This window comes from Physeter macrocephalus, unplaced genomic scaffold (genome assembly GCF_002837175.3).
Source record: "Physeter macrocephalus isolate SW-GA unplaced genomic scaffold, ASM283717v5 random_374, whole genome shotgun sequence".
In the NCBI taxonomy this organism is placed as follows: domain Eukaryota; kingdom Metazoa; phylum Chordata; class Mammalia; order Artiodactyla; family Physeteridae; genus Physeter; species Physeter macrocephalus.
The window spans coordinates 1-25,019 of NW_021145646.1; the positions used below are offsets into that span (position 1 = coordinate 1).

The 25,019-nt window shown below is 51.6% G+C and overlaps 3 protein-coding genes across 8 annotated transcripts in view; 2 read left to right on the plus strand and 1 right to left on the minus strand.

Moving 5' to 3' along the window:
- Positions 1 to 33: 33 nt before the first annotated feature.
- LOC102994479 (actin-related protein 2/3 complex subunit 2) lies at positions 34 to 11,784 on the plus strand (the record flags this gene model as incomplete). The annotated part of the gene is made up of 5 exons (XM_028485283.2): positions 34 to 132; positions 6,587 to 6,713; positions 8,264 to 8,364; positions 8,695 to 8,795; positions 11,322 to 11,784. Coding segments are annotated over 5 exons (453 nt in total), but the record flags the coding sequence as incomplete, so codon positions are not given.
- A 90-nt stretch (positions 11,785 to 11,874) lies between these two features.
- GPBAR1 (G protein-coupled bile acid receptor 1) lies at positions 11,875 to 20,062 on the plus strand. 5 transcript variants are annotated; one of them, XM_028485281.2, is made up of 3 exons: positions 11,875 to 11,946; positions 16,236 to 17,054; positions 18,883 to 20,062. In XM_028485281.2, exon 3 carries the CDS (start codon positions 18,928 to 18,930, stop codon positions 19,915 to 19,917), a length of 990 nt encoding a protein of 329 aa, XP_028341082.1. In that variant the 5' UTR covers positions 11,875 to 11,946; positions 16,236 to 17,054; positions 18,883 to 18,927; the 3' UTR covers positions 19,918 to 20,062. The 5 variants fall into 5 exon arrangements, with proteins under 5 accessions (XP_028341082.1, XP_054938890.1, XP_054938891.1 ...); XM_055082915.1 differs by having other exon boundaries at positions 11,895 to 11,946; positions 15,818 to 17,054; XM_055082916.1 differs by lacking the exon at positions 11,875 to 11,946 and adding an exon at positions 14,354 to 15,966.
- A 249-nt stretch (positions 20,063 to 20,311) lies between these two features.
- AAMP (angio associated migratory cell protein) overlaps positions 20,312 to 25,019 on the minus strand; it is a 5,076-nt gene continuing 368 nt past the window's right edge. The window contains exons 2-11 of one of the 2 annotated variants that reach the window (XM_007100411.4): positions 24,554 to 24,706; positions 23,705 to 23,824; positions 23,046 to 23,185; positions 22,648 to 22,792; positions 22,284 to 22,367; positions 22,069 to 22,184; positions 21,804 to 21,907; positions 21,588 to 21,678; positions 21,242 to 21,396; positions 20,312 to 20,807 (exon numbers count right to left, since the gene is read on the minus strand). In XM_007100411.4, coding sequence (XP_007100473.1) covers positions 20,732 to 20,807; positions 21,242 to 21,396; positions 21,588 to 21,678; positions 21,804 to 21,907; positions 22,069 to 22,184; positions 22,284 to 22,367; positions 22,648 to 22,792; positions 23,046 to 23,185; positions 23,705 to 23,824; positions 24,554 to 24,706 — 1,184 coding nt within the window. In that variant the 3' untranslated portion in view covers positions 20,312 to 20,731. Of the gene's footprint in view, positions 20,808 to 21,241; positions 21,397 to 21,587; positions 21,679 to 21,803; positions 21,908 to 22,068; positions 22,185 to 22,283; positions 22,368 to 22,647; positions 22,793 to 23,045; positions 23,186 to 23,704; positions 23,825 to 24,553; positions 24,710 to 25,019 lie in introns of both variants that reach the window. The other variant, XM_007100412.4, reaches the window with a different exon arrangement.

A 25,019-nucleotide genomic window follows, 5' to 3' on the forward strand; every position in this document is an offset into this window, starting at 1 on the left:
GGTTCTGTACTCACTCTCACGGGTTTTGTTCCCCTCAGGTATGTTGAGTCTAAAAAGGACAGAGTCACAGTAGTCTTCAGCACAGTGTTTAAGGATGACGACGATGTGGTCATTGGAAAGGTGTTCATGCAGGTATGGAGCAGACATCTTGGGGGGGAACCATGGCCTGGTGACTTACACCTTGTCATCAAAGCACACCGTGAGCATAGAAAAGAACTGGCAGCTCATTTGATGCTAGAACTTGTTGAAGATTTAATTAAACAGCCCCCATCAAACTCACTGAATTTTTTTTCTTAGTGGGTTTAGCCCTTTTGCAGGACTGGACTAGAGGGTGAATTGAGTATTAAACATACTAACAAAATGACTGAATATTAAGCATCCTTCCTGCCGTGGGGTCTTTAATTTAAAGCTTGGTCATATTTCCTGCCCTCTTATGTTTCCTCAAGTTTCTAGCAGGGTCTACTGGCTTGGCTTCCTCCCAAATAAAGTCTTTTCAGAGTGGAATCTAGAGAAAACTCTTAAGTAGTAGGTAATGCATTAATAGGGTAGAGTTGTCGAACTGACAGTGAAGAGAAGGGGCCTGAGTTTGACTGAGGTCCCCATGGAGGGAGTGCCTCCCTCAGAAGAAGCTCATCTACTAGAAGAGTAATGGGGTTTAGCAGGACATTTTGTAATTGGATTTCTGGTGCGGTTGGACTCGGGTCTGACACAACACACCCGTTGTGGCTTTGTCATGCTGTCTGCTAACCAGTTGCTGGCTTTAGGATGGGAGAGCTCATTGGTGAAATGGTATCCTGGCTGGTTTCTTCTGAGATGGCTCAGCATTCAAAATCTAGTACAGTGGTTAAATTTCACAACACTTTGTACGTTCATTCTGTTCCTTAGCAGGTTGATGAGATTTAAGAATTCTGGGACAGAATCTCTTTTGCCAGGTTGAGTTGAAAGACAGTTGTGCTTAATATAGTGAGAATACTTTATGTGTAGCCATTCTAAGTGGCTAGGGAAATCTTCAAAAGGGATATTCTCAATTTGATCCATCTGTAGTGGCTTTTTGGGGTTTTTTTGTTTTTATAAATTTATTTATTTTATTTATTTTTGGCTGTGTTGGGTCTTTGTTGCTGTGCGCGGTCTTTCTCTAGTTGCAGCGAGCGGGGGCTGCTCTTTGTTGCCGTGCGCGGTGGCTTCTCTTGTTGCAGAGCGGCATGGGCTCTAGGCATACGGGCTTCAGTAGTTGTGGTTCGCAGGCTCTGGAGCGCGGGCTCAGTAGTTGTGGCGCGTGGGTTTAGTTGCTTTGCGGCGTGTGGGATCTTCCCGGACCAGGGATTGAGCCCACGTCCCCTGCATTGGCAGGTGGATTCTTAACCACTGTGCCACCAGGGAAGCCCATGTAGTGGCTTTTTGTGTTTAAGCTAATTAATCAGAAACTAATTTTGTAGTCCCTGTGCAGAAAAATTGAAATATTGACACAGCATTTGAGAGTACTCAGACTTACAAAAGTGTGTGTGTATGTACATAGATATATAGATATGTATATCTTGGGTCCTAAATGTAAGCCTCAGCAGGCATTTCATGTGTTTCTATGCAGAATTGACAGGGGAATTAAATGCAGTAGCTCAGAAATTGGGCTAAATCCAGACTGACAAGCTCATTTTAAAAGCTATGAACTATATATTTAGATTTGGCTGTTTTTTTACCAGTCTTGTTCCATTTTATTCCAGACAACATCTTAACTTATTTTTATACTTTAAACAGATCTTATCTTGGAGAGTGTACTGGAGATTTGTTCCTTAGGAGAATTTTGTGTGTTCTTTTTTGCACGTGAACTTAAGCTCTCCCTCAAAGTACATGTGGTAGGGCACTTGTCTAAAAGGAAAAAGAAAGTCTGTATTTTTGCACTGACAGTTTCTCCAGTGAGTGATGGGCCTGGCACCATGTGAGGAGGCAGTGCTCAGGAAGCCATCCGCCCTGCCTCCCTCTCCAGACTCAAAGGCTGGGGTAATTTATTTGAAATGACCGTAGAAACCTGGAATTATTTTGCTGGTTTTCCCCTCCAGAATAAATCATCTGATCATTGTCCTGGGCCTAGTTGTTTTAAATTTCTAGGAGAAGGGAGAACAGTGGATGCCCAGCACAGAGTGTTGTGACCTGGGGAGGCTGTTTGAAGTTCCTTGTCACTAGTCTGCTTGCTGTGTGTCTTTGTTTTCTCATGCTGGCATGCACCTCCAACCTGGTCAGAACACAATCCCTGCTTTTGTCATTTGGCAGGCAGACTTGGAGGGATGCTTATTGCTGCCATAAGGAAAAAACAGGGAGTTTCCATTCCCCACTCATAAGGATGTCCTAGTGCTCGGCTTTGGGGCATTATCTCTGTAGGCATATGAGCTGAGCACCAGGGAAAATCTGGTAGATATCCTCATTTCAACGCTTATTACGTGAAAAGCAATAGGAACAGTAGTTACCCTTTTGGACATTGGAGTATGGTGAACTAGGATTTTTTTATATTATTAGATCTTTAAGTTAGTTCAGTAAGTAACTAAGAGAAGTTAAGTGGAAACCACTGGTTTCTCCATGTTCAGAGACAAGACAGAAGCGGTTTGCCTCTTAGGCAATTGTGAAGATGCCCTTTTTGAGGCCCCTTGCTACCTGTATACATGTGGGGTTATATCTATAGGATATTTTCCTGAACAGGGAACACTGATTCAAAGTGAGTAATTTTGGAAAGTATTGCCAAACTCTTCTCCATAGAAGTTTTGCCATTTTCCCTCCCATCACCAATGCATGAGAGTGTCCATTTCCCCAAAGTGTTGTTGAACTTTTGGATTTCTGCCAATCTGACAGGTTAAAAATGCTATCTACTTTTCTTATGAACAAGGTCAAAACATCTTTTTTTATGCTGAAGGCTATTTGTTTTTTTTTTTACCTGTGAGATGTCTCTTTATGTCCCTTACGCATTTTTCTGTTGGGTTATTGATCTTCTCAATTTCTTCATATACTAGGGAGATTAGCCCTTTTTCTGTGATAAGAATTGCAAATATTTTTTCCAGTTAGTCGTTAGACTTTGTGAGTTGTTTTTGTTGTTATTTTGTTTTGTTTTTTCCCCATGCAGAACTTTATTTTCACGTAGTTAAATTGGTCAACCTCATGGCTTCCAGATTTTGAGTCATAGTTAGAAACTCCTTCCCTACTGCAAGGTTATAAAGAAGTTTACCTGTATTATTTTCCTGGTGTTGTTTTTTTTTTTTTTTTTTTTTTTTTGTGGTATGCGGGCCTCCCTCTGCTGTGGCCTCTCCCGTTGCGGAGCACAGGCTCCGGACGCGCAGGCCCAGCGGCCATGGCTCACGGGCCCAGCCGCTCCGCGGCATGTGGGATCCTCCCAGACCGGGGCGCGAACCCGGTTCCCCTGCATCGGCAGGCGGACGCGCAACCACTGCGCCACCAGGGAAGCCCTTCCTGGTGTTTTTATAGTTTCATATTTTACACATAAATCTTATTACCTGTGTGGAGTTTCTCTTGGTACATGGTATGAAAGGTGGATACATCTTTTTTTCTAAGTGGCTACCCACTGGTCCCAGCAGCAATTATTTAAAAGCCCATGTTTACACTACCGATTTTAAGATGATGCCTTTATCATATACTAAATTTCTGTGTATATTTGGGTTAATTCTAAACTTCCTGTGGTTAATTGTGCTTTGATGGAGGAAAGAAATAGTATTGTGATGTTCAAAAGACATCCCAGGGCTTCCCTGGTGGCGCAGTGGTTGAGAGTCCGCCTGCCAATGCAGGGGACACCGGTTCATGCCGTGGTCCGGGAAGATACCACATGCCGCGGAGCGGCTAGGCCCATGAGCCATGGCCGCTGAGCCTGCGTGTCCGGAGCACAGAAACAGGAGAGGCCACAACAGTGAGAGGCCCGCATACCACAAAAAAAAAAAGAAAGACATCCCAGCTGGAGGGAGAAAAAAGAGGCAGTATTGCTGATACATATGTAACAAAGACACTAAGGAAAAGAGAGCTGCTGGTTGGTGGGTTGATTGGCTTTTAAGTGTTATGTAAGAGAGAAAACCAAGGAGAAACATGAGATTGCCTAAAGGATAGCCCCAAATCAGAAGTATATTGTTAACCAAGTCTGAAATGTTTGAAATGTATCACTTTCCATATACAGAACTGTTGAAATGCTGCCAAGTCACCACAGGCTTACAAATACTCCAGCTGGTTGTGATTGCCACGTGTACCAGTGAACTGGAGCCTTCAGGAAGCTTACTAAACACAAGAAAATACTGGCGGGCATTTATTATCTGTTCTGTTTTCTCCCCCGAGGCTAAAGAGGAAAACTGATAGAAGTTAGAGAACCTCCCAACCCAGTTGCAGAATGAAAGGTATTTTCTAGAGAAGGGCAGTCTCAGAAGCTTTGCTTTAAGAATTTCCATTTTGAATGATCTTGGATCCTTCCCTCCCTCTCCAAGTATTTTTCCTTTGGGGAACAAAATTCAAAGGGGAGCTAACCTAACCCAGTGATGTTAATTTATTTCCCACCAACCTTTAGAAGCCACGCAGTGAGCTCAGGAGGCAGGGTGGTGAAACAGGCGACATCCCAGACTGGGCATTAGACCTCCTCAGGTGTTATCCTTCCTCATTTACTGAAGGCTTGCTGATCAGTGTGTATTCTCCTACCTGCAAATGGAAACATACTCCCTGCTCCTTTACAGTGTCCTGACACTGACATTGAAGTCAGCTAGGGTAGAGGTGCTTTCTTTCATTCAGCAAGCCACGTGCTAGACAGCCTTTTTGAAGGGCAGAGGACTAGATACAGAGATGAATAAAAACAGGATCCTTGGCTTGAGGAACTTTTACAGCCTGGTGGGGAAGCCAGATGCATTAATGAATAGTAAAGTATCACAGTAGAGGTTTGTAGAGAAGACATGGGAACCCCGAGGGGAGAGCAGCCAGCTACCCCCAGGCTATTGGAGATAGCGTTATAGAAGAGGTCATACCTGAGCAGCAGTAGAAGAGCGTTGCAGACCAAATGGCTGTATAACATGCTTTCAGTATACGCATAAAACTCAGAGACCTTGGAAAGCCTTTGGTTCCATCCTCTGCCATCACTCAGAGAATTTGGATCGTCGGTTTTACTGGCATTGCTGGAAAATCTAGTCCTGTTCTTGCAGATCTGGGTTGAGACAGGGATGCCTTGTATCACTTGTCTGTTTACACAGGAATGTATGGATTGGGAAAGCTTGAGATGTGGAGATTAGAACATGGAAGGAATGGCCTGGTTTTTACTTCATTAGGCATTTTTCTGTAGTTTGGTGAGGGTGGATACATTTTGTCAAGGGTGAGCTCTTATGCAGGGTGGTGGTGATTTCATCCACCGCCATTCTAGAGCAAGAATCAAAAGTCGGACTTACAATTCTCATGTCACACAGTCTCCTTTTCTCAGTGAACACTAAGACAGCTCAACTTCTTTAACACTGTTGTCTTCTCCCAAGAAGGGCTTAAATTTGGTCTAAAGTTCTCATTGATGAATTCTAAAACAGTAACAGGGTCTAAGTTACCTCAGTGAAACAAGACTTGTGCAAAGGCTCAGAGCCCAGAGAAAGCATAGTATTCATGAAACTGGAAGAAGTGGAGGTGGGGTGAGAGGAGGGATGAAAAATGGGTCAGCTCATAAGGGGCTTTGTGTGCAAAGGTTAAATGAGTTAAGACTTCAACTCGAAGTCTTTTTTTTTTGGCTGCGTGGGGACTACTTTTTGTTGCAGTACGCAGGCTTCTCATTGTGGTGGGTTCTCTTGTTGCAGAACACGGGCTCTAGGCACCGGGCTTCAGTAGTTGCAGCACTCGGGCTCAGTAGTTGCGGCACATGGGCCCTGGAGCACACGGGCTTCAGTAGTTGCGGCTCATGGGCTTAGTTGCTCCACGGCATGTGGGATCTTCCTGGATCAGGGATTGAACCCATGTCCCCTGCATTGGCAGGCAGATTTTCAACCACTGTGCCATCAGGGAAGCCCTCTCCTGCTCCACGGCATGTGGGATCTTCCTGGATCAGGGATTGAACCCATGTCCCCTGCATTGGCAGGTGGATTCTCAACCACTGCACCACGAGGGAAGTCCCCAACTTGAAGTCTTAATCAAGCTAAAGCTTGGGTTCCATTCACCCAGAAATTTTTTAAATTTCCTGAAAAAGGTAACCTCTTTTCACATTAAATCAAAAGAGACTAATAAGCAGTAGTCATCGTCCTGAATGTAATCTGGTTCTTCCAGTGCTTTGCAATTTGTTGTCTGTTTAATCTCAGAAGTAATTTTATCACCTATGTTCTTCCAAAACAAGAGAAAGGCAAAAGGATTAACAGTGCTTTTCCACACTCATTGAAGATCGGACTTGTTAAGTACTTTGTGATCTCTCCTCTGAATCTGAAGTGCATTGATAGCAGCCAGCACTTGTAATATTTCACATTAGGTGTAGTTTATTTTTAGCCTCTGCTGGTCAGAGGGCTCAGAGGTCACACCCATAGGGCACACCCTGGAGCGTAAGTTGCCATTCATCTCACACCACATTCTCTTCTGGTTGCTTTTTGCTTCATCCTGGCAGGAGTTCAAAGAAGGACGCAGAGCCAGCCACACAGCCCCACAGGTCCTCTTTAGCCACAGGGAACCTCCTCTGGAGCTGAAAGACACCGATGCCGCTGTGGGCGACAACATCGGCTACATTACCTTCGGTGAGCGGGGCAGGTTGCTGCGTTTGCGCACCTTGGTGGGTTCATACTGCAGTTGAAGTGGTTAAGCGGGGTGGGGGCGAAAGCAGGCATATCGGTCGTTCCTGTTGCCACTGCCATGACTGTGGGAGGCCTGCCACGGGACGCTAGTACAGGTCGAGTGCTATTTTTATACAGTAATCATTTTCCTTTTTTCCCTGTTTTTCCTAAATCCTAAGGAAAAAAGTGTAGCCTGTGATATCAAGTGTGAGGAGTTAGGGCCATATAAGCATTGCTAAGCAGCTGGGTGGGAATACTGTGTCCTTTGGCGTTTCTTGGTTTTTTGCTTGTTAGACCAGAGCTCCAGCCATGATTCACTTACTCCACTTTCCCCCTGAAAAAATTCACGTGCTCCCCTCTTACAGTTGCTTCCGCCTAGTGAGCTGGCTCATCATTATAGCCGACGGTTTAGAACTGCAGCTTGTTCACCCACTGCTCCAGATGCCACTAAAATGTCCCCGTTTCTGGAGTTTCCTTTAATTCACCTCAGTGCCGAAGGTGCACCAGTTTATCGAAGATGAGCGAGTTGATTTACCAGGTTTCATTAAATCTAAGATACATTGTTTTTTCACGTTACTCTCGGAGTTTGGCACACAGCTCACAATTCGCAGCCTGCCCCAGTTTAATTTGGCAGCATCTCTCTTTATGGTACCTAAACCGATGGTAAACTTACAGTCAGCTGCATCTCAGGACCTCTGCAGTGTAGTTATCTCCTGGTCTGGTGCTCTTTTCTCTCAGGGCAAGCTGACACAGGGGTCCCACCCTTTCTTATGAGGCATTCCTTTTCATTTCAACAAACCTTTATACTCGAGGATTTTGCTTATGGTGAGACCACTGAGTAGAGTGGGTGCAGAAGATAGAGAGGGCTCCAGGGAGCCAGAAGGAGAGGTGTGCGGGTCGGCCCAGGTGCAGGGCCGAGTGACTGCACAGGGCTACAGAGGGTTGGCGGCAGGGGGCTTTGCTCAGCCCCCAGCCAAAGCAGCTCCTGCCCATCCTCATCCAGAGCGCTCAGATCCTTCTCCCTTCCTCTTTGGTTTTCACCGCGGACTACATGACCCTCTGGATCTCGTTTCTCTGAAGACTTACTCTGCTTCAGCACCAAGGACGTAGGACAGGCAGGCTTTGTTCTCTAATCCTGATTGCTCCACGGTGCCTCCAGGTAGCCAGTAGTGTCATCCTCCAGAGAGACTGCTGAGCTGCAGAGGCAGGAGCTCGTAGGTGTGTGGCAGACGGAGTAGATTTCACAGTGCGTGGCCAGAGAAGCCAGACCTGGAATGAATGCCAGGGCCAGACCCTTTCCCTGAGGAGCTCTGGTTTTCGACCATGATCGCCTCCATTTGCACTCACTGGCAGGAAGCCCTGACAAAGCCCAGGCATAATGAAATGAGTGGACGGTCCTTAAGGAGGGAGAGATGGAGCTGACTGTAGGCTGCTGGTCTTCCCGCCCTTTGGCATTGGTGTTATGAGACCCTGACGCCTTGCCTATCCCCCCCTCCCCCCCCACCGCCACCCAGTGCTGTTCCCTCGCCACACCAACGCCAGTGCTCGAGACAACACCATCAACCTGATCCACACGTTCCGGGACTACCTGCACTACCACATCAAGTGCTCAAAGGTGAGTGAGAGCAGCTGCGGCGCCACGGTGTCCTGTGCTCTGGGTCATTCTCTCCACCAGAGCTGATGCCATAGAAAGTCATCTCTGTAGTCCAGGCTGTTGCTATGACCTCTTGCAGGTGGTTCTAGAGGCTTCAAGAAATCATGGCCTTTCTCCATCTCTCACTCACCCCTCCCCATAGCAGAGAGGTGAATATATGCTTCCTTGCATGGCCCTGTGTCAACCCTAGGGTGGATGTTCCCAGACCTTCCTGATAATTTCTGCTAATTAGAGCAAAGCTGTCTTTCTAGAAGATGACTCTGCTTCAGTACCCATTGTGTTTGCCTCCAGGCCTATATTCACACACGTATGCGGGCAAAAACATCTGACTTCCTCAAGGTGCTGAACCGTGCACGCCCAGATGCTGAGAAAAAAGAAATGAAAACAATCACGTGAGTCACACCGTCCTGCAGAAGGACCACCTTCCTCTCCTAAGCTCACCAAGAAGGAGGTAGCGGTGTCGGTGGCCCAGGTGTCTGGGCAGTAACTGCATGTGAGGCAGGCAGGGTTGGGCCTGTAGCTGCCCAGCAGACTAAAGATGGGACACACAGGTTTTCACTTCTCAGTGGGTTTCCTTGTTTCTACATCTTTATGAGCGAGGAGAGTGGCAGCTAGGATAAAACACAGAGGGACCTTTTTACTGACATCAGCTGTGTTCTCTTTGGGCCTGAGTTGAAGGGCCAGTCTTGTCCTTCTCAGGGTCTTCTTGGAGAAGTGAAGTAATTTGCTTAAGGACATTTAGTTGAGTAAATAGACCTGGAACCACCCCTAAGTGTTCTTTTTCCTCGTCCACTTCGCAGCAGGAATTTTGCATGGAGAGGAAGTTACCTTTATCAGGGATGGAGATGATGAGAGCCCTAAATGGTGTGAGGCTCTGCATGCAGGAGGCCAGCATGGTCTGAGGCCTGGGGATTTTGGTCTGTGCCAGGTGCCAGATCTTGGGTCCGCCTCTGGTGAAGTTTAGGCAGTTCTGTTCTCCAGATAGGGTAATAAGTGCTGATTTGCTGTCTTTTGTGCCCACTGAATTAAAAATCTTGAGGTGAACTAAGCCTACCCACAACCCTCACAGCCAGTGCATTTGCCAACACCCCGTAATCTTGGGGGTAACCTTCAGTAGGTATGGTGTGCCTAGGGCTTCAGGCTCCTTCCCCTGGCCTCTTCTACCAAGCTAGTTTCTGCTGCCGTTCAACAGGATGAGAGAGGTGTCTGACTCTTGACTCTTGGTTGCCTGAGCAGAGGGGTTTTAATCTCAGGCATTGATACAGAACAAGTTAAGTCACCCCTGCCTTTAGGCTTTACAGGCTGCCTGTCTCTCGTTAGGAAATTGGTACCAAAGGCCTTTCTCTATAATAGCTCCGCCCACTGCCCAGAGTCAGCGGAGTGTTCAGTCCACAGCTCAATCCTCTGCTTAGAGAGAGGTGTCCACGTGCCATGGCAGTATCATTCCTTCTACTGTGGCATAGTCACAGATGCCAGCTTCGTGGCATACCCTAAAATAGAGCTCACAAGGTTGGGGAGGCAGAAGGGTGTGTTCCCTGGGGGGCGCACACTCTGCCTGCCCTGCAAAACCTTACCTCCGTCCTGGAGTTTACAGGTCCCCCTTTCCCTGCTTGCTTCTCTCACCCACACCACTTTGGTGACCTTGAGTGTGAGGCAGCCAATTTTGTGCCACTTTCAGGGCCCAGTGAAGAGACAGGCAGTGCAGTAGAGGCCAGGAGGTGAGCTAGCAGAAGGCAGCCTGACCTGGCCAGCCTGTCGCCCACCGAACAGGAAGGCTGGGCATCATGATCTGCTCGTGTCACCGTCAGCCCTGTTACTGCCTATCCATTCAGGAGAAGGGCCCACCAGGCGGCCACCTGCAGGGCTTCTCCCCTGCCCTGTTAACACAGCCAGCAGGCGGTCTTGGGGGGTCATTGCAAAGCGAGTGCAATGGACAGAAGGCAGGGACAATTCCCTGTGCTGATGGGGGACTGGGAAAAGATGAATCCTTGAAATGAGCAAATTGTCCATAAACCTCCTTCCTGGAACTTAGGAGGAGCAGCTTTGCCTTTTTCTGTCCTGTGACATCTTCGGCAGAGGTGGGCCCCAGAAAGGAGAAGGGTGAGGTAAACAACTGCATCCACCCTGAAAACCAGATCGTGTTCCCAAGGGTGGGCAGGAGAAGCCAGGACCCCTGCCCGGCTGTGTGAGGTTTCAGAACCCAGAGCAGCATGAAGGCGCGTGGCAGGTCTGCTATGATCAGAAGCCAACCATCAGCACCCCACAGAGCTCTGCCTGAATTGAATACACGTGAGCTTTTTATTGGGGAATGGATAACAAAATATTTTAGTTTCATTTTCGGTTGGATGAGACATTCAGGGCAGGAAAGTTTTAGCCCCCTGTATTTTTGCCTCAGTTTCCCATAGTTCTCAGCTCTAGCTTCCAGGCTGACAGCACGAAGCGCCTTTAACCTTGGAAGTTTGGAGGGTTGCTTCTTTGAACGTCCTGCCCCCATGGTGAAAGATTTAAGGAACTGCTGGCTGCTAGCCCGAAAAGGTATAAACCGTGTAGGAGGACCCTAAATTCTTTACTCGGAAGATGATTGAGCCTAGTCTGAAATGCAAATAGGTCTAGGCCATCCAGAAATTGTGGGCAGGTGATTCTCCTGTCTAACTTGGTATATTTACTGTCCTCGTGGGCTTATTAGCACAGGTAGTATTACTTGGTACCCTGAAGTATTCAATAGGGAGGAAGAGCTGATACATTTCTGTGAAAGCTGGACCTTAGCCCGTGCCTGGAATTCCTACATACCTCTGCCTGAGGAACCTTACCACCTCGTGTTTGCTGTCTATTCCGGGACCCCATTCCTAGCCCAGAGCACGGGGTGGACGGAAGGGTGAACAGAAACCAGCCTTCACACTTACTCTCTGCTTTTGAAGGGGGAAGACGTTTTCATCCCGCTAACTCTTGGGAACGGGAAGAGGAAGCGGCTGGCAACTGAAGGCTGGAACACTTGCTACTGGATAATCGTAGCTTTTAATGTTGCACCTCTTCAGGTTCTTAAGGGATTCTCCGTTTTGGTTCCATTTTGTACACGTTTGGAAAATAATCTGCAAAAACGAGCTGTGCTTGCAAGGACTTCATGGTTCCCAAGAATTAAAAAAAAAAAGGAAAAAAAAGAATTCCACTTGATCAACTTAATTCCTTTTCTTTATCTTCCCTCCCTCACTCCCGTTCCCCTCCCCCTCTTTTCCAAGCTGTTTTGCTTTGCAGTATGTTACTGGTAATGAGTTGCAGGATAATGCAGTCTTAACTTGTTTTCTCCTAAGTATTTGAGTTCAGAACTCCTGTATCTAAAGAAACACGGTTGGGGTCATTAATAAAGAAAGTCTTTCTATCTTACATGAGAATTCACTGGGTTTCTGGACTGTGAGTCCAAACAAGAGAGGCGGAGGGATGAATGGTGCACCAGTACTGCCCTTGAACCTGCAAACCTGCACTGGGAAAACTTAGGTTCGGGAGCCCCCCCCGCAGCCTCCCTGTAGAGGAGAGAATGGCTCACTGGTAAGCTCTTAGTTGGCATTTCTGAGTAAACTTAAACATGCTCACTGTAAAGCTTGGTTACTAAGTCTGTCCGGCTGTGGCCAAGAAGCTCGCAGGACAGTGACAGGCACTTTATAATGTGTTTTCTGGTGAAGTCTTTTATCTTGAATAATGTATAACGTTTCCCCAAATGTGTTTCATGGTGTGTGTGGTTCTGCAGGTCATTGTGGGTCTAATGCAAACAACTGGGCACAGTTTCTTTCTCACACAAGAGCCCAATAGCCTGGCACTCCACAAAACTCACTGTGGGAGATGCTTACCTAATAAACAGGACAGAGCCTAGCAAGGTATCCTGCTGTCCCCACTGATCCCTAACATACAATTGGTTCAGAAAGTTTGCTTGGTAAAGAAAAGAACTTTAGGGGCACCTGAAATGGTCTAAGGGTGACCCTAATGGTTTCTACCTTCTTGCTTCCCCTTTTAATTTGTCTCCATCAGGTTCAGTGTGTTTCAGACTGGTTTGAGACTGTTATTGAATTCTGAAATGTCCTGACATTTTTATTTCCTAAACTATTGTGAGATAATTGTACATTTCACTGCAGTTGTAAGAAATAGTACAGAAATTCTGTAGTACAATATCACAGCCAGGAAGTTGACATTGACACAATCCCAGCCTTGGTCAGATTTCACCAGTTTTGCATACACTCATTTGTGTGTGTGTGTGTGTGTGTGTGTGTGTGTGTGTGTGTGTGTGGTGTCTTCCGTGCATTTTTTTTCACGTTTGACTTCATCAACGTCTTTTAAAAATAGAATAGTATATATATACTAATCAGAATGCATCTCTCCTATTAAGGGTGAGTACTGATTTAGTTATAGACATGTTGACTAGATTGTAAAAATGTCTTTTTACTGTGGGTCATGGTCAGATTTAAAAGCAACAGGTCATTTAGTCATCCTGGCTTCGTTTTACTCAGGATCAGTTACGTTCCCATCCCCTCAACAAATATGTGCCCCGGAGAGTTCTGTCCCCTTGGTGGGGCTGACCATGACTTTCAGTGGAGAGAGTTCACCGCATCGAGTCTTCCCAGTGTTTTCCTGGGAGGTGGCGCCTCTTCACCTACTTCTGGTGGATGGAAAACTGGGCCAAATTAGATCTATTGAGAGACAGTGACATAGGTGTGTTCTGTACCCCAGGAGCTATTGAAGGGGTTTGCAAGGGTCATTTTGGCCAGAAGTTGTTTTTGCTCTCCTGCTGACTTTAGAACATAACTCCTTAGTAAGTTGGAACTCACTGTATTTTGCCAATAATGGGGATCAGATTTCTGAAAAGTGCTGTAAATGGCAAAACCAGAGTTGCTTAGAAAATATGGAGTTAGGAGAAAAACAAAGAGGCATTAAATATTTTTTAATAAACCCTAAGGAATTGTGTTAATTCCAAAACTTTGTCAGCATAAAAACCCATGCTGGTGAAAACCCCTCTCCAGACATGCTCCTTTGTCTTCATCTGTTTCCAGGGCACACTTAACTCTTTCTCAAGGACCCTCCGTCCCCTTTGTGGACAAAGGCTCACTAACTTCAGCCAAAGCCCATAGAATTGTAGGAGGAGGGAGGTCTCAAGCTGAGGGTCAGCATGCTGAGAGGATGTGGGTGACGAAAAACGGGATCTAGTCTCAATTGCTGCTAATTTGCTGCCTTACCCTAAAGGTCCATACCTGGGAGGTATAGATGAGCTGGGATATAAGCTGGAGAGGTGGAAACAGTGTTTAAGACAGACCTGGGTTTGAATCCATGTTCCACCACTTAATAGCTATGTGACTGGGTAAATTTCTTAATCTGAGCCCCGATGGCCTCATCTTTGGACATGACACCACCTATTTCACAGGGCTCTTAAAAGGAATAGAGAACAGATAATAAGTGCCTATCACATTGTAGGCATTTATAATGCCTATAATTATCATTGATAACACCCCGTCTAATAAATCTTAGTTACATTCTTGTACTCTTAAGAGGATCAGAGTGGCAGGACTGCTGAGAAGCCAAGTCCAGCATAAACCAAGGTCACTCTGCCTTGGGGTTTTTCAGGTCCTCACCAAAAACGGTGATATTTTTCGCTGTTTGGTGGCCCTCAAACTGCAGCGTGGGGTGAGAAGGGTGTTGGTGGGAATCTCCAAGTCTGGATAAAGTGCGACCTGGGCAAGCTAAGAACCAGGAGCTTGATGGAAAAGCAAATAAAACTGTAACAGGAAGTGGAGGTGTGGAACCAGAGGACATGAAGTTGAAGCCAGGAAGAGGAAGTAATGCCAGCTGCTGCGTCAGCCCTTCTACCCAGAGCTGATACTTGACAGTTACCATTTCACTTCCCTTCAGTCTCATTCGAAGTAGGCCTGATGGACCCTCGTCCCAGCAGCTACAGAGACCTAAGACCAAAACCTGGGTGGGCTCTGGGGACTATTTTGAGTTCAAGCAATGCTGCCCCCTTCTGGGGATTGCTAAAAGCACTGCAGTTCGTGTGACTCGGAGGGAGACTTGAAGAATCTGTCGTTTAGCCCTGACAGGAAGGACCAGAGTTTCCTCTGCCCATATAGCTGACTTTAAAGTCTTCCTGAAGCCAGGATCCTGGCCAGATTTGGTCACAGGACTGTCCCCAGAGCCCTTCAGAGGCTCCCAAGGGCTCATCTGCTGGAGCCTATGGGGAGCCACCCCGTGCCAGACACCCAGGGTCGACAAATTTCCAGGAGAATGGGGTGCACAAAGGAGACCCAGGTGGATCTCCTGCCACAGTCCAGATTGGGCACCATGATACAACCTCTACCTGAGAGGAGAACGGGGACTGAGGTGGGGAACTCTAGGGCCCACAGATCCGCTGGATGGAGCATCTGAAAACTGCCTGCACCAGCGCCCTCCTGTGGGCGAAGGAGAGAAGGCTGGGGATAAGTCAGTCCCAGGGACTGATGGAGCAGAGAGGAACTAGATGATCCAATAAGGAGGAAACGGCTGAGCTGAGGACAGTACCCAGGCTCCCCGGCTCCGACTCCCGAACTTGTTCTCCTTTACACGTCATCCCACGCACAGTGTTTAGACAGAGTAGCGAAGAAGAAACACAGACATCCTGGATCCTGCAGGGAGGAGGCCAGGGCTGGGAACAGAAGGAGGTCTGTTTATTCCTGGCAATCCAATATCAGAGGGGCCCCACTCCCACTTCTGTCAAGGCCCCAGGATGAACTCTTCCAGAGCCTCTGACTTCTGCACCACCACATAGCATGGGGCTGAGAGCCGTCCCCTGGAATGCAGCATCCTCCCACCCACCAGCTCCCTTGAGGCTGGGTGCTTTCCTCTTCCCAGTTTTTGTTCCAACAGAGGTCCTTCTCTCCAGGACTCCTGACTGCTCTGCAGGGTTGGCAGAGCTAGACCTCTCAGGCCTCCAGCCCTTCAGGCCCAGGTCTCCCCGAGAGAACACAGAAGACCCCTTGCTCCGTCCACAAGGAGCTTTTTCCTAATGTCTAAACTCCAGCTTTCCTGCTGCAGTTTTAGCCTGTTCCCTCCCATTTCAGGCCTCAAGAGAGTGTAACTGCTTCTCTCCCTCACCCCAAAGCCTCACTTGACACAAGCTGGAAATTGGGGCTTCCTAGCCTTGAACTTGCCCTTCCTCTCACTCTACCTAGTTTCTTGTGTTTCCCTGTGGAGTGAAAGTGTCATTCCCCTCTTGCTTTTCACAGGCTCCCTATCAGCCTTTCTCAATGGAATTCTCAGAGGGGACAGGTGGCTGGAGGGAAGGGATGTGCAGAGAAGGCCAGAAATCCCTTTCATTGTGTGCTTCTGTGCCGAGCAGCGAGCACTGACCCAAGTCCTTATCACACATTTTCTTTTTTTTTTTTTTTTTTGGCTGCACCAGGCAGCATGCAGGATCCCAACCTGTGCCCCCTGCAGTGGAAGCGCAGAGTCTTAACCACTAGACTGCCAAAGTCCCCCACACATTTTCTCACATAGTCTCACAATCGGTGAATACGATATGAGCCCCATTTTGCAGATGAGGAAATTAAGGTAAGAGAACTTTAATAATTTACTCAAGTTTACACAGCGAAAAAGAAAGATAGGATCCAAAAAGGATTCTGAGATTTTAAACCCAGGCTTTCGGATTCCAGCACTGGCTCATGCCTCTTAGTCATCATGGAGGAGGAAGGAAGGGAATCACTTGTTGAGAACCCTCCCCCGTTAGGTGTCAGGTACTGGGATGTATGCAGTTACATGTTATCCCACGGTATTCCCCACAACAACACTGACAGGTGATTTTCCTTGTTCCCATTTTACAGGTGAGAAAACTGAGACCCAGAGGTAGTTTGCCCCAAGTCACACCCCCAGAGCTATTTGTGCCTCATAGCCCAGAATTTGACTCACAAAGTAGTTGAGAAAAGTGTGGAATGACCCCAGATTCTGGAAGGCAAGCCTGGCTTTATAAGCTGAAATTCCCTACCAGGTGATAGGAAGGGCGGGCGGTGAAGATTCTCATATTCCAAACATACCCCACCACCACCACCATCAGACACACACCACTATGCTGACTGGCAGAATTACAGAGGTGAATGCGCTGTCAGCTGGCTGGCCACTCCAGGGGTTTAAGGCTCATAAAATGTAAATATATGAGCTGGGAAGTGGGGAAGGTAGACTAAATCATTATTGTTCACTAGCTGGAATGCATTTCTCAGATTAGCTAAGCAGTAGCAGGCCAGAGGGCTCCAAGCTGGGTGACCTGCCTTCTTGGTGGCAAGCTATGGCCAGTGGCTGGAGAGGGGGCCACTGGTACAGGAGGGTAAGGAGGGGGCACTGGAGAAAGGGGAAGAAGGCCTCCCAGTACTGCAGCTCAGGGTGTGCCAGGTCCCACCCTCCAGAGGCGGGGCCAGGCTGATCCCCGCCAGCCTCAGCTCCATCCCTCCAGGGACCCAGGCGAGGGCAGAGCCAGGGAGTGCAGTGGAGAGCCGGGGCCCTGCTGTCCCCGCACAGTGGAGGTACCATGCCCTCACCGGTCAGGACACCAGACATCGCCAGAAGCCCTGCAGCGCTGGCTGCGGCAACTCCCTGACACCCAGAGGAAAGCCCAGGCTGGGGGAGCAACACCTGTCCCCCACAGCCATGTGAGTACCTGTCCCCCTCTCCCCCTTCCCCACCCGGCCCCCGGGGCCACACCTGGAGACCTCGGCCCCAGATCCTGCAGAGGCCATTGCACGCAGCCCGAGCCACCAGAGCCTCCGGGTTGTGCGGGTCACCCAGCCAGCATGCCCATAAGACTGCTGGGAAGTCGCCCCGGCGGCAGGGGCTGACCCTGCCTTTCTCGCTGCTCTATTGGAGGTAGGGTGGGAGACTCACTCCAGCGAAGAGCTGGGAGCTCCAGCCCATGACTCCGGAGTCCAGGTTTGAAGTAACAGACTCTGAGGTCTCCTGGGGTTTAATAAAGTTGACAGTGCAGGGATGAAGGGGAACAGAAACTGGAGGGCCACTGGAGAGGCAAAGATGTTCCCAGCGGACGGCACTGGGGGAGATCGAGGAAGAAGAAACAGAAGCTGAGGGTAAAGGGGTGCAGCAGCTTGGGGGACCTAAGGGGAGCTGGGGATAGACGGGGCAACATCTCCTGCGCTCAGGGTGGCCGTGGGGCCCTCTGATCCTCTGACCCGGGGGAGAGGGCAGGTAGGAATCCTTTCCCTCTTGACTTTAACAGCTGCTGCTCCCGTTGACAGAAGCAGGAGTTCCCACAGGGCCCAGGACCCCTCCCCTGTCCCCCATCCCTATGATGTGGCAGTGAGGACAGGGCATGGGAGGACTGGGACAGGTCAGAGCCACAGAGAGGCCAGGCCCTGCCCAGCGGCTCCTCCTCCCTCTCTGGGCTCGCTTCAGCCCTCTGCCGCTGGCATCTGCACATTCACTGCCAACCCTCCCCCCTCCCAGCAACTCCTCCCCTCCTCCAGTTCCCAGGAAAGGCCCTGTTGCTAGAGTGGTAGGGACGCGTCAAAGTTTATGGGCTGGAAGTCCTACCCGGAGGCTGCTCACTGAGGTGTAACTAGTGACAAGGTGGATGGAGGGGAGGTGCAAGGGACCGGGCAACCCCTTGCTGCCACCCATTGCACTGGCCTCGTCACTAACGCCCTGCCTCAGGGTGACTTCTGCCCCTACCTCCATCCCGAATCCTTAGCAACCTACCACCTCTTAATGCACGGGCGCCAACCAGCCTGCGAGCATCTGAAGACAAGGACCGCCCTCCTTCATTTAGCACCCACCCCGAGTCCCTTGTCCCAGCACTAACGCAGTGAGCCCTGCCTCAGGGTGACTTCTGCCCCTACCTCCATCCCGAATCCTTAGCAACCTACCACCTCTTAATGCACGGGCGCCAACCAGCCTGCGAGCATCTGAAGACAAGGACCGCCCTCCTTCATTTAGCACCCACCCCGAGTCCCTTGTCCCAGCTCTGGCCCCAGCCTGAAGGAGGCCATCAACTGTTGGCTGGCCAGAGGACCACTACACACCAGCCAGACCCTATCCTATCCTGTCAGCTAATTTGTTAGAGGCCTCACCTGGTGGAGGCAGGGATGGTCAAAATGCTTTGGGGACGGGTGGGTCCACTTTTCAGCCTAAACAGAGGCATAAACACAGCTGCCGAGAGAGGACCAGACAGATAACAGAAATGGGCGAAGGGGCTGCGTGGGGACTGTGGGAGCTGTCTGAAGGCAGCCACCACTCAACTCCAGCTGGTTGCTACCATACAGGCAGGACCTGATTTTTTTTGAGCCAAAAATACGAATTTTTATGTAAATTTTAATTGGCAATTCATTGGGGGAAAAATGTGTATCAGCAAACAGGATATGGCCCACAGTCTGTTGGTCTGCAACCTCTGGATTAATGTGCAGCCTTGCCGAGAGGACAGTTACCTGCAGCCCCACCCTAACTCCAGTCGCCCCATCTTCCATCTAGGCATGCCCGCTGCTGCTCCAGGCCTCCCCTGTCCCCAGGCCCAAGATGACACCCAACAGCACCAGGGAGATGCCCAGCCCCATTCCCACAGGGGCCCTGGGGCTCTCCCTGGCCCTGGCAAGCCTCATCGTCGCTGCCAACCTGTTCCTGGCCCTGGGCATTGCCAGGGACCACCGCCTGCGCAGCCCACCCGCTGGCTGCTTCTTCCTGAGCCTGCTGCTGGCCGGGCTGCTCACCGGGCTGGCGCTGCCCGTGCTGCCAGGCCTATGGAACCAGAGCCGCCGGGGCTACTGGTCCTGCCTCTTCCTCTACTTGGCTCCCAATTTCTCCTTCCTCTCCCTGCTTGCCAACCTCCTGCTGGTGCACGGGGAGCGCTACATGGCAGTGCTGTGGCCTCTGCGGCCCCGCGGGAGCACCCGGATGGCCCTGCTCCTCACCTGGGCTGGCCCCCTGCTCTTTGCCAGCCTGCCTGCCCTGGGCTGGAACCACTGGGCCCCTGGGGCCAACTGCAGCTCCCAGGCTGTCTTCCCAGCCCCCTACCTCTACCTCGAAGTCTATGGGCTCCTGCTGCCCGCCGTGGGCGCTGCCGCCCTTCTCTCGGTCCGCGTGCTGGCCACCGCCCGCCGTCAGCTGCAGGACATCCGCCGGCTGGAGCGGGCCGTGTGCCGCGGCGCGCCCTCGGCCCTGGCCCGCACCCTCACCTGGCGGCAGGCCAGGGCACAGGCTGGAGCCACGTTGCTCTTCGGGCTGTGCTGGGGGCCCTATGTGGCCACCCTGCTCCTCTCCGTCCTGGCCTATGAGCAGCGCCCGCCGCTGGGGCCCGGAACTCTGCTGTCCCTCATCTCCCTGGGCAGCGCCAGTGCGGCGGCTGTGCCTGTGGCCATGGGGCTGGGTGATCGGCGCTACGTGGCCCCCTGGAGGGCGGCCGCCCAGAGGTGGCTCCAGGTGCTGCGGGGAAGACCCCAGGGCAGTCCTGGACCCAGCCCCGCCTACCACACCAGCAACCAAAGCAGCCTGGACCTCGACTTGAACTAGAGGAAGGGCCTCTGCTCGTTCCTACTAGAAGCATCCGTCCATCTTGGCCACCAAGCCCATCTCCACTTATCCCCACACCTCTGGATCAGAGACCCTGCCCCTATATGACCCCACCCTGACTGAATAAAGCTCCCCTGGCTCCCAGCTTATGGTTGTCTCATTCCATATCTTAGCAAGGGAGGGACAAGTGAGCAGCTGCAGAAAGAACCTAGAGGATCCAGGGAGATTCCAGTTCCAGACAGGCAGGCAGCTGTAGGTGAGGATGCTGCTGCCTGAGGGGGTGAGCTGAGGCACCTTGAGATCCAGCAGATGTGGCAGGGAGCCTCACCCCGACACGCCCCTCACTGGTTCCTCCTCATGTCCGGCCACCACAAAATCCACACAGACACGTCTCTGGGAAGTATATTTTATTTACATTTTTAAAATCTGTTAACTAATATCTCTTCCTCCTTTCCGCCCCCAGAGACTTGGGAAGGGAAAGGACGGGAACTTCAAAGACCTACTCCCCACATACAAATACACACCCCCATGGCTCACACCAGCAAAGGAAGTGAAAGAGAAAGAGGTCTGAACCTCCCTCTGAAGGGCCTGCCAGGTCTGGGCGAGGACTACGAGGGAGAGGGCAGGGAGGAGGGGCCCGAGGGGTGGGTCTCTTAAGAGAAGAAAGGGACAGAGAGGGGGCAAGTCAGTTTGAAGTGGTTGGAAAGTGAGTCCGAGGCCCGTCCCCTCCTCTTCCCTCCTACCCTACCGCCTCTGCTGATGGGGGTCTCTCTGTGACCCCTCCACACCAGACACAAAGCAGAGGCTGCAGCCGTTAGCGGTCAGGCCTCTGGACACAAAATACTTTTGCTTTGTGGTCTCCTGACGTGGTCACCACCAGGGAGGCATCTCTGTGGACAGACGACACAGCTGGGAGGGACTGGAAAACCTCAGGCCCACCCCAGGCCCACCACCCAGGGGCCCTCTGGGGGCCTCCTCCAGGTTATCCTCAACTCCAGACCCCTAGTGCCTGGCGCTGGGCTGACCCACACCCAGTGAACACGCCTGAAGCCAGCAACCTGCAAGGGGATCAGAGGAGAGCCGCCCGCATGGGGGAAGGGGTCCCAGCCCCTGCACCCGGGGGACGCGATGTGAGGGCGCACCGTCAACGGAAGACGACTCCTGCAGGCCTGCCAGCTCTCCTGCCTCACAGGCAGGCCCAGGCCTTGGAGCCCAGTTGCCCTTAGGCATCGCCGCCTACACCCTAAGGACCCTGGGACCCCCCGATGTGCTATTCCCACCTTCCAAATACACAGAGACCCCAGCCCTTGCCCAGTTCACTTACTTGCTGAGAGCAAAGTCCAGGATCTCGGCCGTGTGGCCCCGGTAGTCAGTAAGCAGGCGGCCGGTCCGAGCGTCCCAGAGGCGCACGATGCCGTCCAGGCTGCAAGTGTAAACCACCGCGGTGCCCGCCTCCCAGAGCAGCTGCACGATGCCCGACTGCAGCAGGGTACGGCAGAGCGGCATGCGGTCAGGGGCGGGAGAAGTGACAGGCATCTGCCCCAACTCTCAGGAAGGAGGGAGGGACTATGGGCCATAGGGAAGGACCAGACAGGAGCCAGGTCTGGGGCAGACGCTCCCAGAGACCTGGGATTCCCATGGCCATGGCCATGGCTCCAAGCTGCCTGTACCTGGTGCTGACACTGGTGCCTGAGGGTCTGCGTAGACAGGTCATAGATGGCCAAGGTCCCATCCAGGTAGCCAACAGCTGCCAGAGGCATCCTGGGCAGAGGAGAGTATCACGACAGCTCGTGGAGGGACCTGGACTCGGGGCCCTTTGGTCCTCCCTGGTCCCCCAGCCCAGGCCCCCTGCTCTTGTCTCAGGCTGAGGCCCCGCTCACACTCACACACTGCAAAAGCCCAAGGACTCCACGGAGTTGGACTCGCTCTCCTCCCCTTCTCCCAGATTGGGCTGGGAGGCCACGGTCTCGGGTCTGAAAACGCCCACCACCTATGAGCCAGGGGAGAGAATCAGAGAAGAGCCTGGAAACATGGTCCTCTATTAAGAGAAGAAAGGCAGTGGGGCAAGGAGGCTGGGTGAAGAATAAGAGAGGAAGGGGAGGAGATGCGGAAAGCGGAGGGCCCCAGAGCCAGACTCCAGGTCCCACTCACCTTGCCGGTCGTGGCACTGACCAGCTTGGCATGGCAGTCCACAGAGCCAGTTAGGATCAGGCTGCCGTCCTGGTTGGTGGCAACACAGGTCAGAGGGCCTTGGTGACCCTCGGTCCCTAGGATGAAGTAGAGGAACAAGTCGGATTTCATCCTGTCCCAGGTCTCAGCCCCTGCCCCACAAAGGCCTAGGTTAACACTTTTCCCACCTCAGATACCTTTTAGTACATGGATAGAGTTTCCCTGCTTCAGGTCCCAAACCCGGATGGTGCCATCTTCATAGCCGACCACAGCTCGCTTCCCTAAAGGGCCAGAGATGGAGATGAAGAGAGAAGAACAGATAGCACGCTCAGACGTATCTGCAGGGGAGGGAGGGGATGGGGGCAAGGAAGTGAGGGAACACACAGTGCCCCAGGGAAGACCCAGCTCCGGGTGGAAAGGGGGAGCTGTCTGCTCTGGGGCCTGGGAGGCCAGCGCTCCCGAGAGCAGGCCTCAGAGTTTGCTGGCGGTGGCCCAGGAGGGAGCCAGGGAGACGCGTAACCCTGGTCCCCACCTCTCTGCACTCAGGAAAGCTGCTCTCACCATCAGGGAGGACTCGGCCACAGGTGGCTGGGCAGTTGGGGCCCTGGAAGGTCTTGCAGTCACCATTCGGGACCTTCCACATCCAAGTGTTGCCGTCAGCCGTGCCCGCCAGTAGGACAGGTGCCCGAGAGTGCCACTCCATCCACTGGGCAGAGACAAAGGCTCAACAGGGAGGCCCCTCACCCCATCTCACCTAGGAGTCTGCCCCATGAGCTCTGCCAAGCTCTCCCCGCTTCTGAGTCAGCAGGGACATCCCAGGGAATGGGCCTAGACATTCTTGCTGTACTCTGGGAGTGTACTGGCTCAGAGCTGGCTTGGTCTGCTCAAGGTGGCACGGACCCCCAGGGTCTCACCCCTCCCCCGGCCCTCAGAGTTGACTCCCACTCTGATGATCTCACCTCCAGATCTCCTGCTTCAAAAGACCAGACCTCCTCCTTGGTGTCCACCTGCCACACTTTTAAGAGGCCACTCATGTCCCCTGTGGCCACTAGGGTAGAGTCGTGGCTGAAACCAGCACAAGTCACAGAGTCTTTATGGCCTGCAAAGAAGAGTGAGCAGAAAGAGAAGAGAACATCAGGGTACCTGGTGCTGGGGACACAGGACCCAGGTATCTGGTCCCCAGAAAGGACCAGCTGGGGAAAAAAAGGATGGGTCCCAGCAGAACAGGTAACCAAACTCAGAGCTGCTCCAGGAGCCAACATCCCCATGTCTCCCCAGGGTAGACACTGCTGGCCCCCCACTCAACCATGTATAGCCCAGGCCTGTGTCTTCCCCATTCTGTCCGCTCCACATCTCTGCCTGAAATACTCACAGCCTCCTTCCTGCCCCAATTCTCCTTCACTAGTGTCACCTCCTCCCAGGCCTTTCCCTGACTCCCTCAGCCAATCAGTGTCTCCCTCCCCTATGCCCACAACAGACCATGATATTCTTTGGGGCCCTCAGGCCGAGTATAGAGCTGGCAAAACGGGAGTCAATAAATGGCTATTGGATGCACAACCGCTGCAGGCCAGCCCCCTAAGACCTCCAAAGGGGCAGGACCTCACCCAGGCCCGCTCACCTGCACACTCAAAGAGCAGTTCCCCATCGCTGAGCCTCCACACAAAGGCTTTGTCATCTTCGCCCCCTGTCACTGCCAAGGTGTTGGTCTTGGGGTCCAGGCTCACACAAAACACAGATGCTGTCCCAAGAGATACTCCATGAGCAAGGAGACTGGGCTCCCACCTAGGGTTCTGTCCTTCGGGACCTTTGGGAAGCCCACCCCCTTCCACCCAAAGTAACACGTCTTTCCTCCTGGAAAAGAAGGGTGCATCCAAGTTCTTCTAAGTTTCAAGCATCAGGTTGTTGGAGAAATCCCTCCCCAAGCTTGCCGAACTCTAAGTCCTTCTCCAGGACAGATCCCCCTTCGGTGCTGTTCCCTTCACCACCCCACACTGATGCCATGGACAAGAGAAAGGTACATGTGCAGCGCTTACAATTCTCAGCATGGGATGCCACCAGTCTGGGGTCTGAGTGAGGAAAGCGTCATGTTACTGGTTCCTTATTAAGAGCTAATATTTAAGAGGATTATCTAAAACATGCTCCAAAAGGTACTATTACCTGTAATTCACAATAAAGGAACTTTTACCAACGACAACTTTTTAAAAGGAAACTAAAACCCAGAGACATTCATAAAGATCATAAACAGATGAGTAGCTGGGATAGGATTTGAACCCAAGTGTCTCGACTGACTCCAGACGCCAAGCTCTCCTCCATTCCATCATACTGCCCCCCTACCTGTGAGCTCCTCCAGGGCAAGGCCAGCATTTTCCCACCGCTGTGTCCCTCATAATGCTCCCGACACAGCGGATGGCTGATGCTCAAATGCCCACCTGGACTGAGTTTACGATGGATCTGCTCAGAGACCTACCCGAGTGCAATGCAAAGGTGACCTCGCTATCGTCTGGGCCCTCCATGCTGCCGACCACCCCTTCCTGGGGTTCCAGAACCCAGCCCTCCTCATTGCCCTCTTCTTCTTCCTCTTCCTCAAAGTCCACATCTTCCATCTCCTGGGCCAGATCGTCTGCTTTGGGGAGAGGGTTAAAAGATGGGGTTCGGCAGGCGGTAAGAGGGATGGGAAGTGCGGGGAGGCTGGGGTGGTCGTGTGGCAAGAGGGCAAGGTGAGCTCAGACAGAAGGGGTGAAGCGGCAAGGGGAGGGGGCGTGTGGGACGGAGGACAGGAGAGCTCTGAGGACCTGGGGTTGGCCAGGGACCGTGTGGGAAGGGAGGAGCGAGGGAATGATGGGAAGGGGGTGTGTGAGGGGAAGGGCCAGAGGAGGCGTCAGGGGAACCCCCACCCCGGCCAGGCCTGAGAACTAAGTATGGGGTCGGGGGAT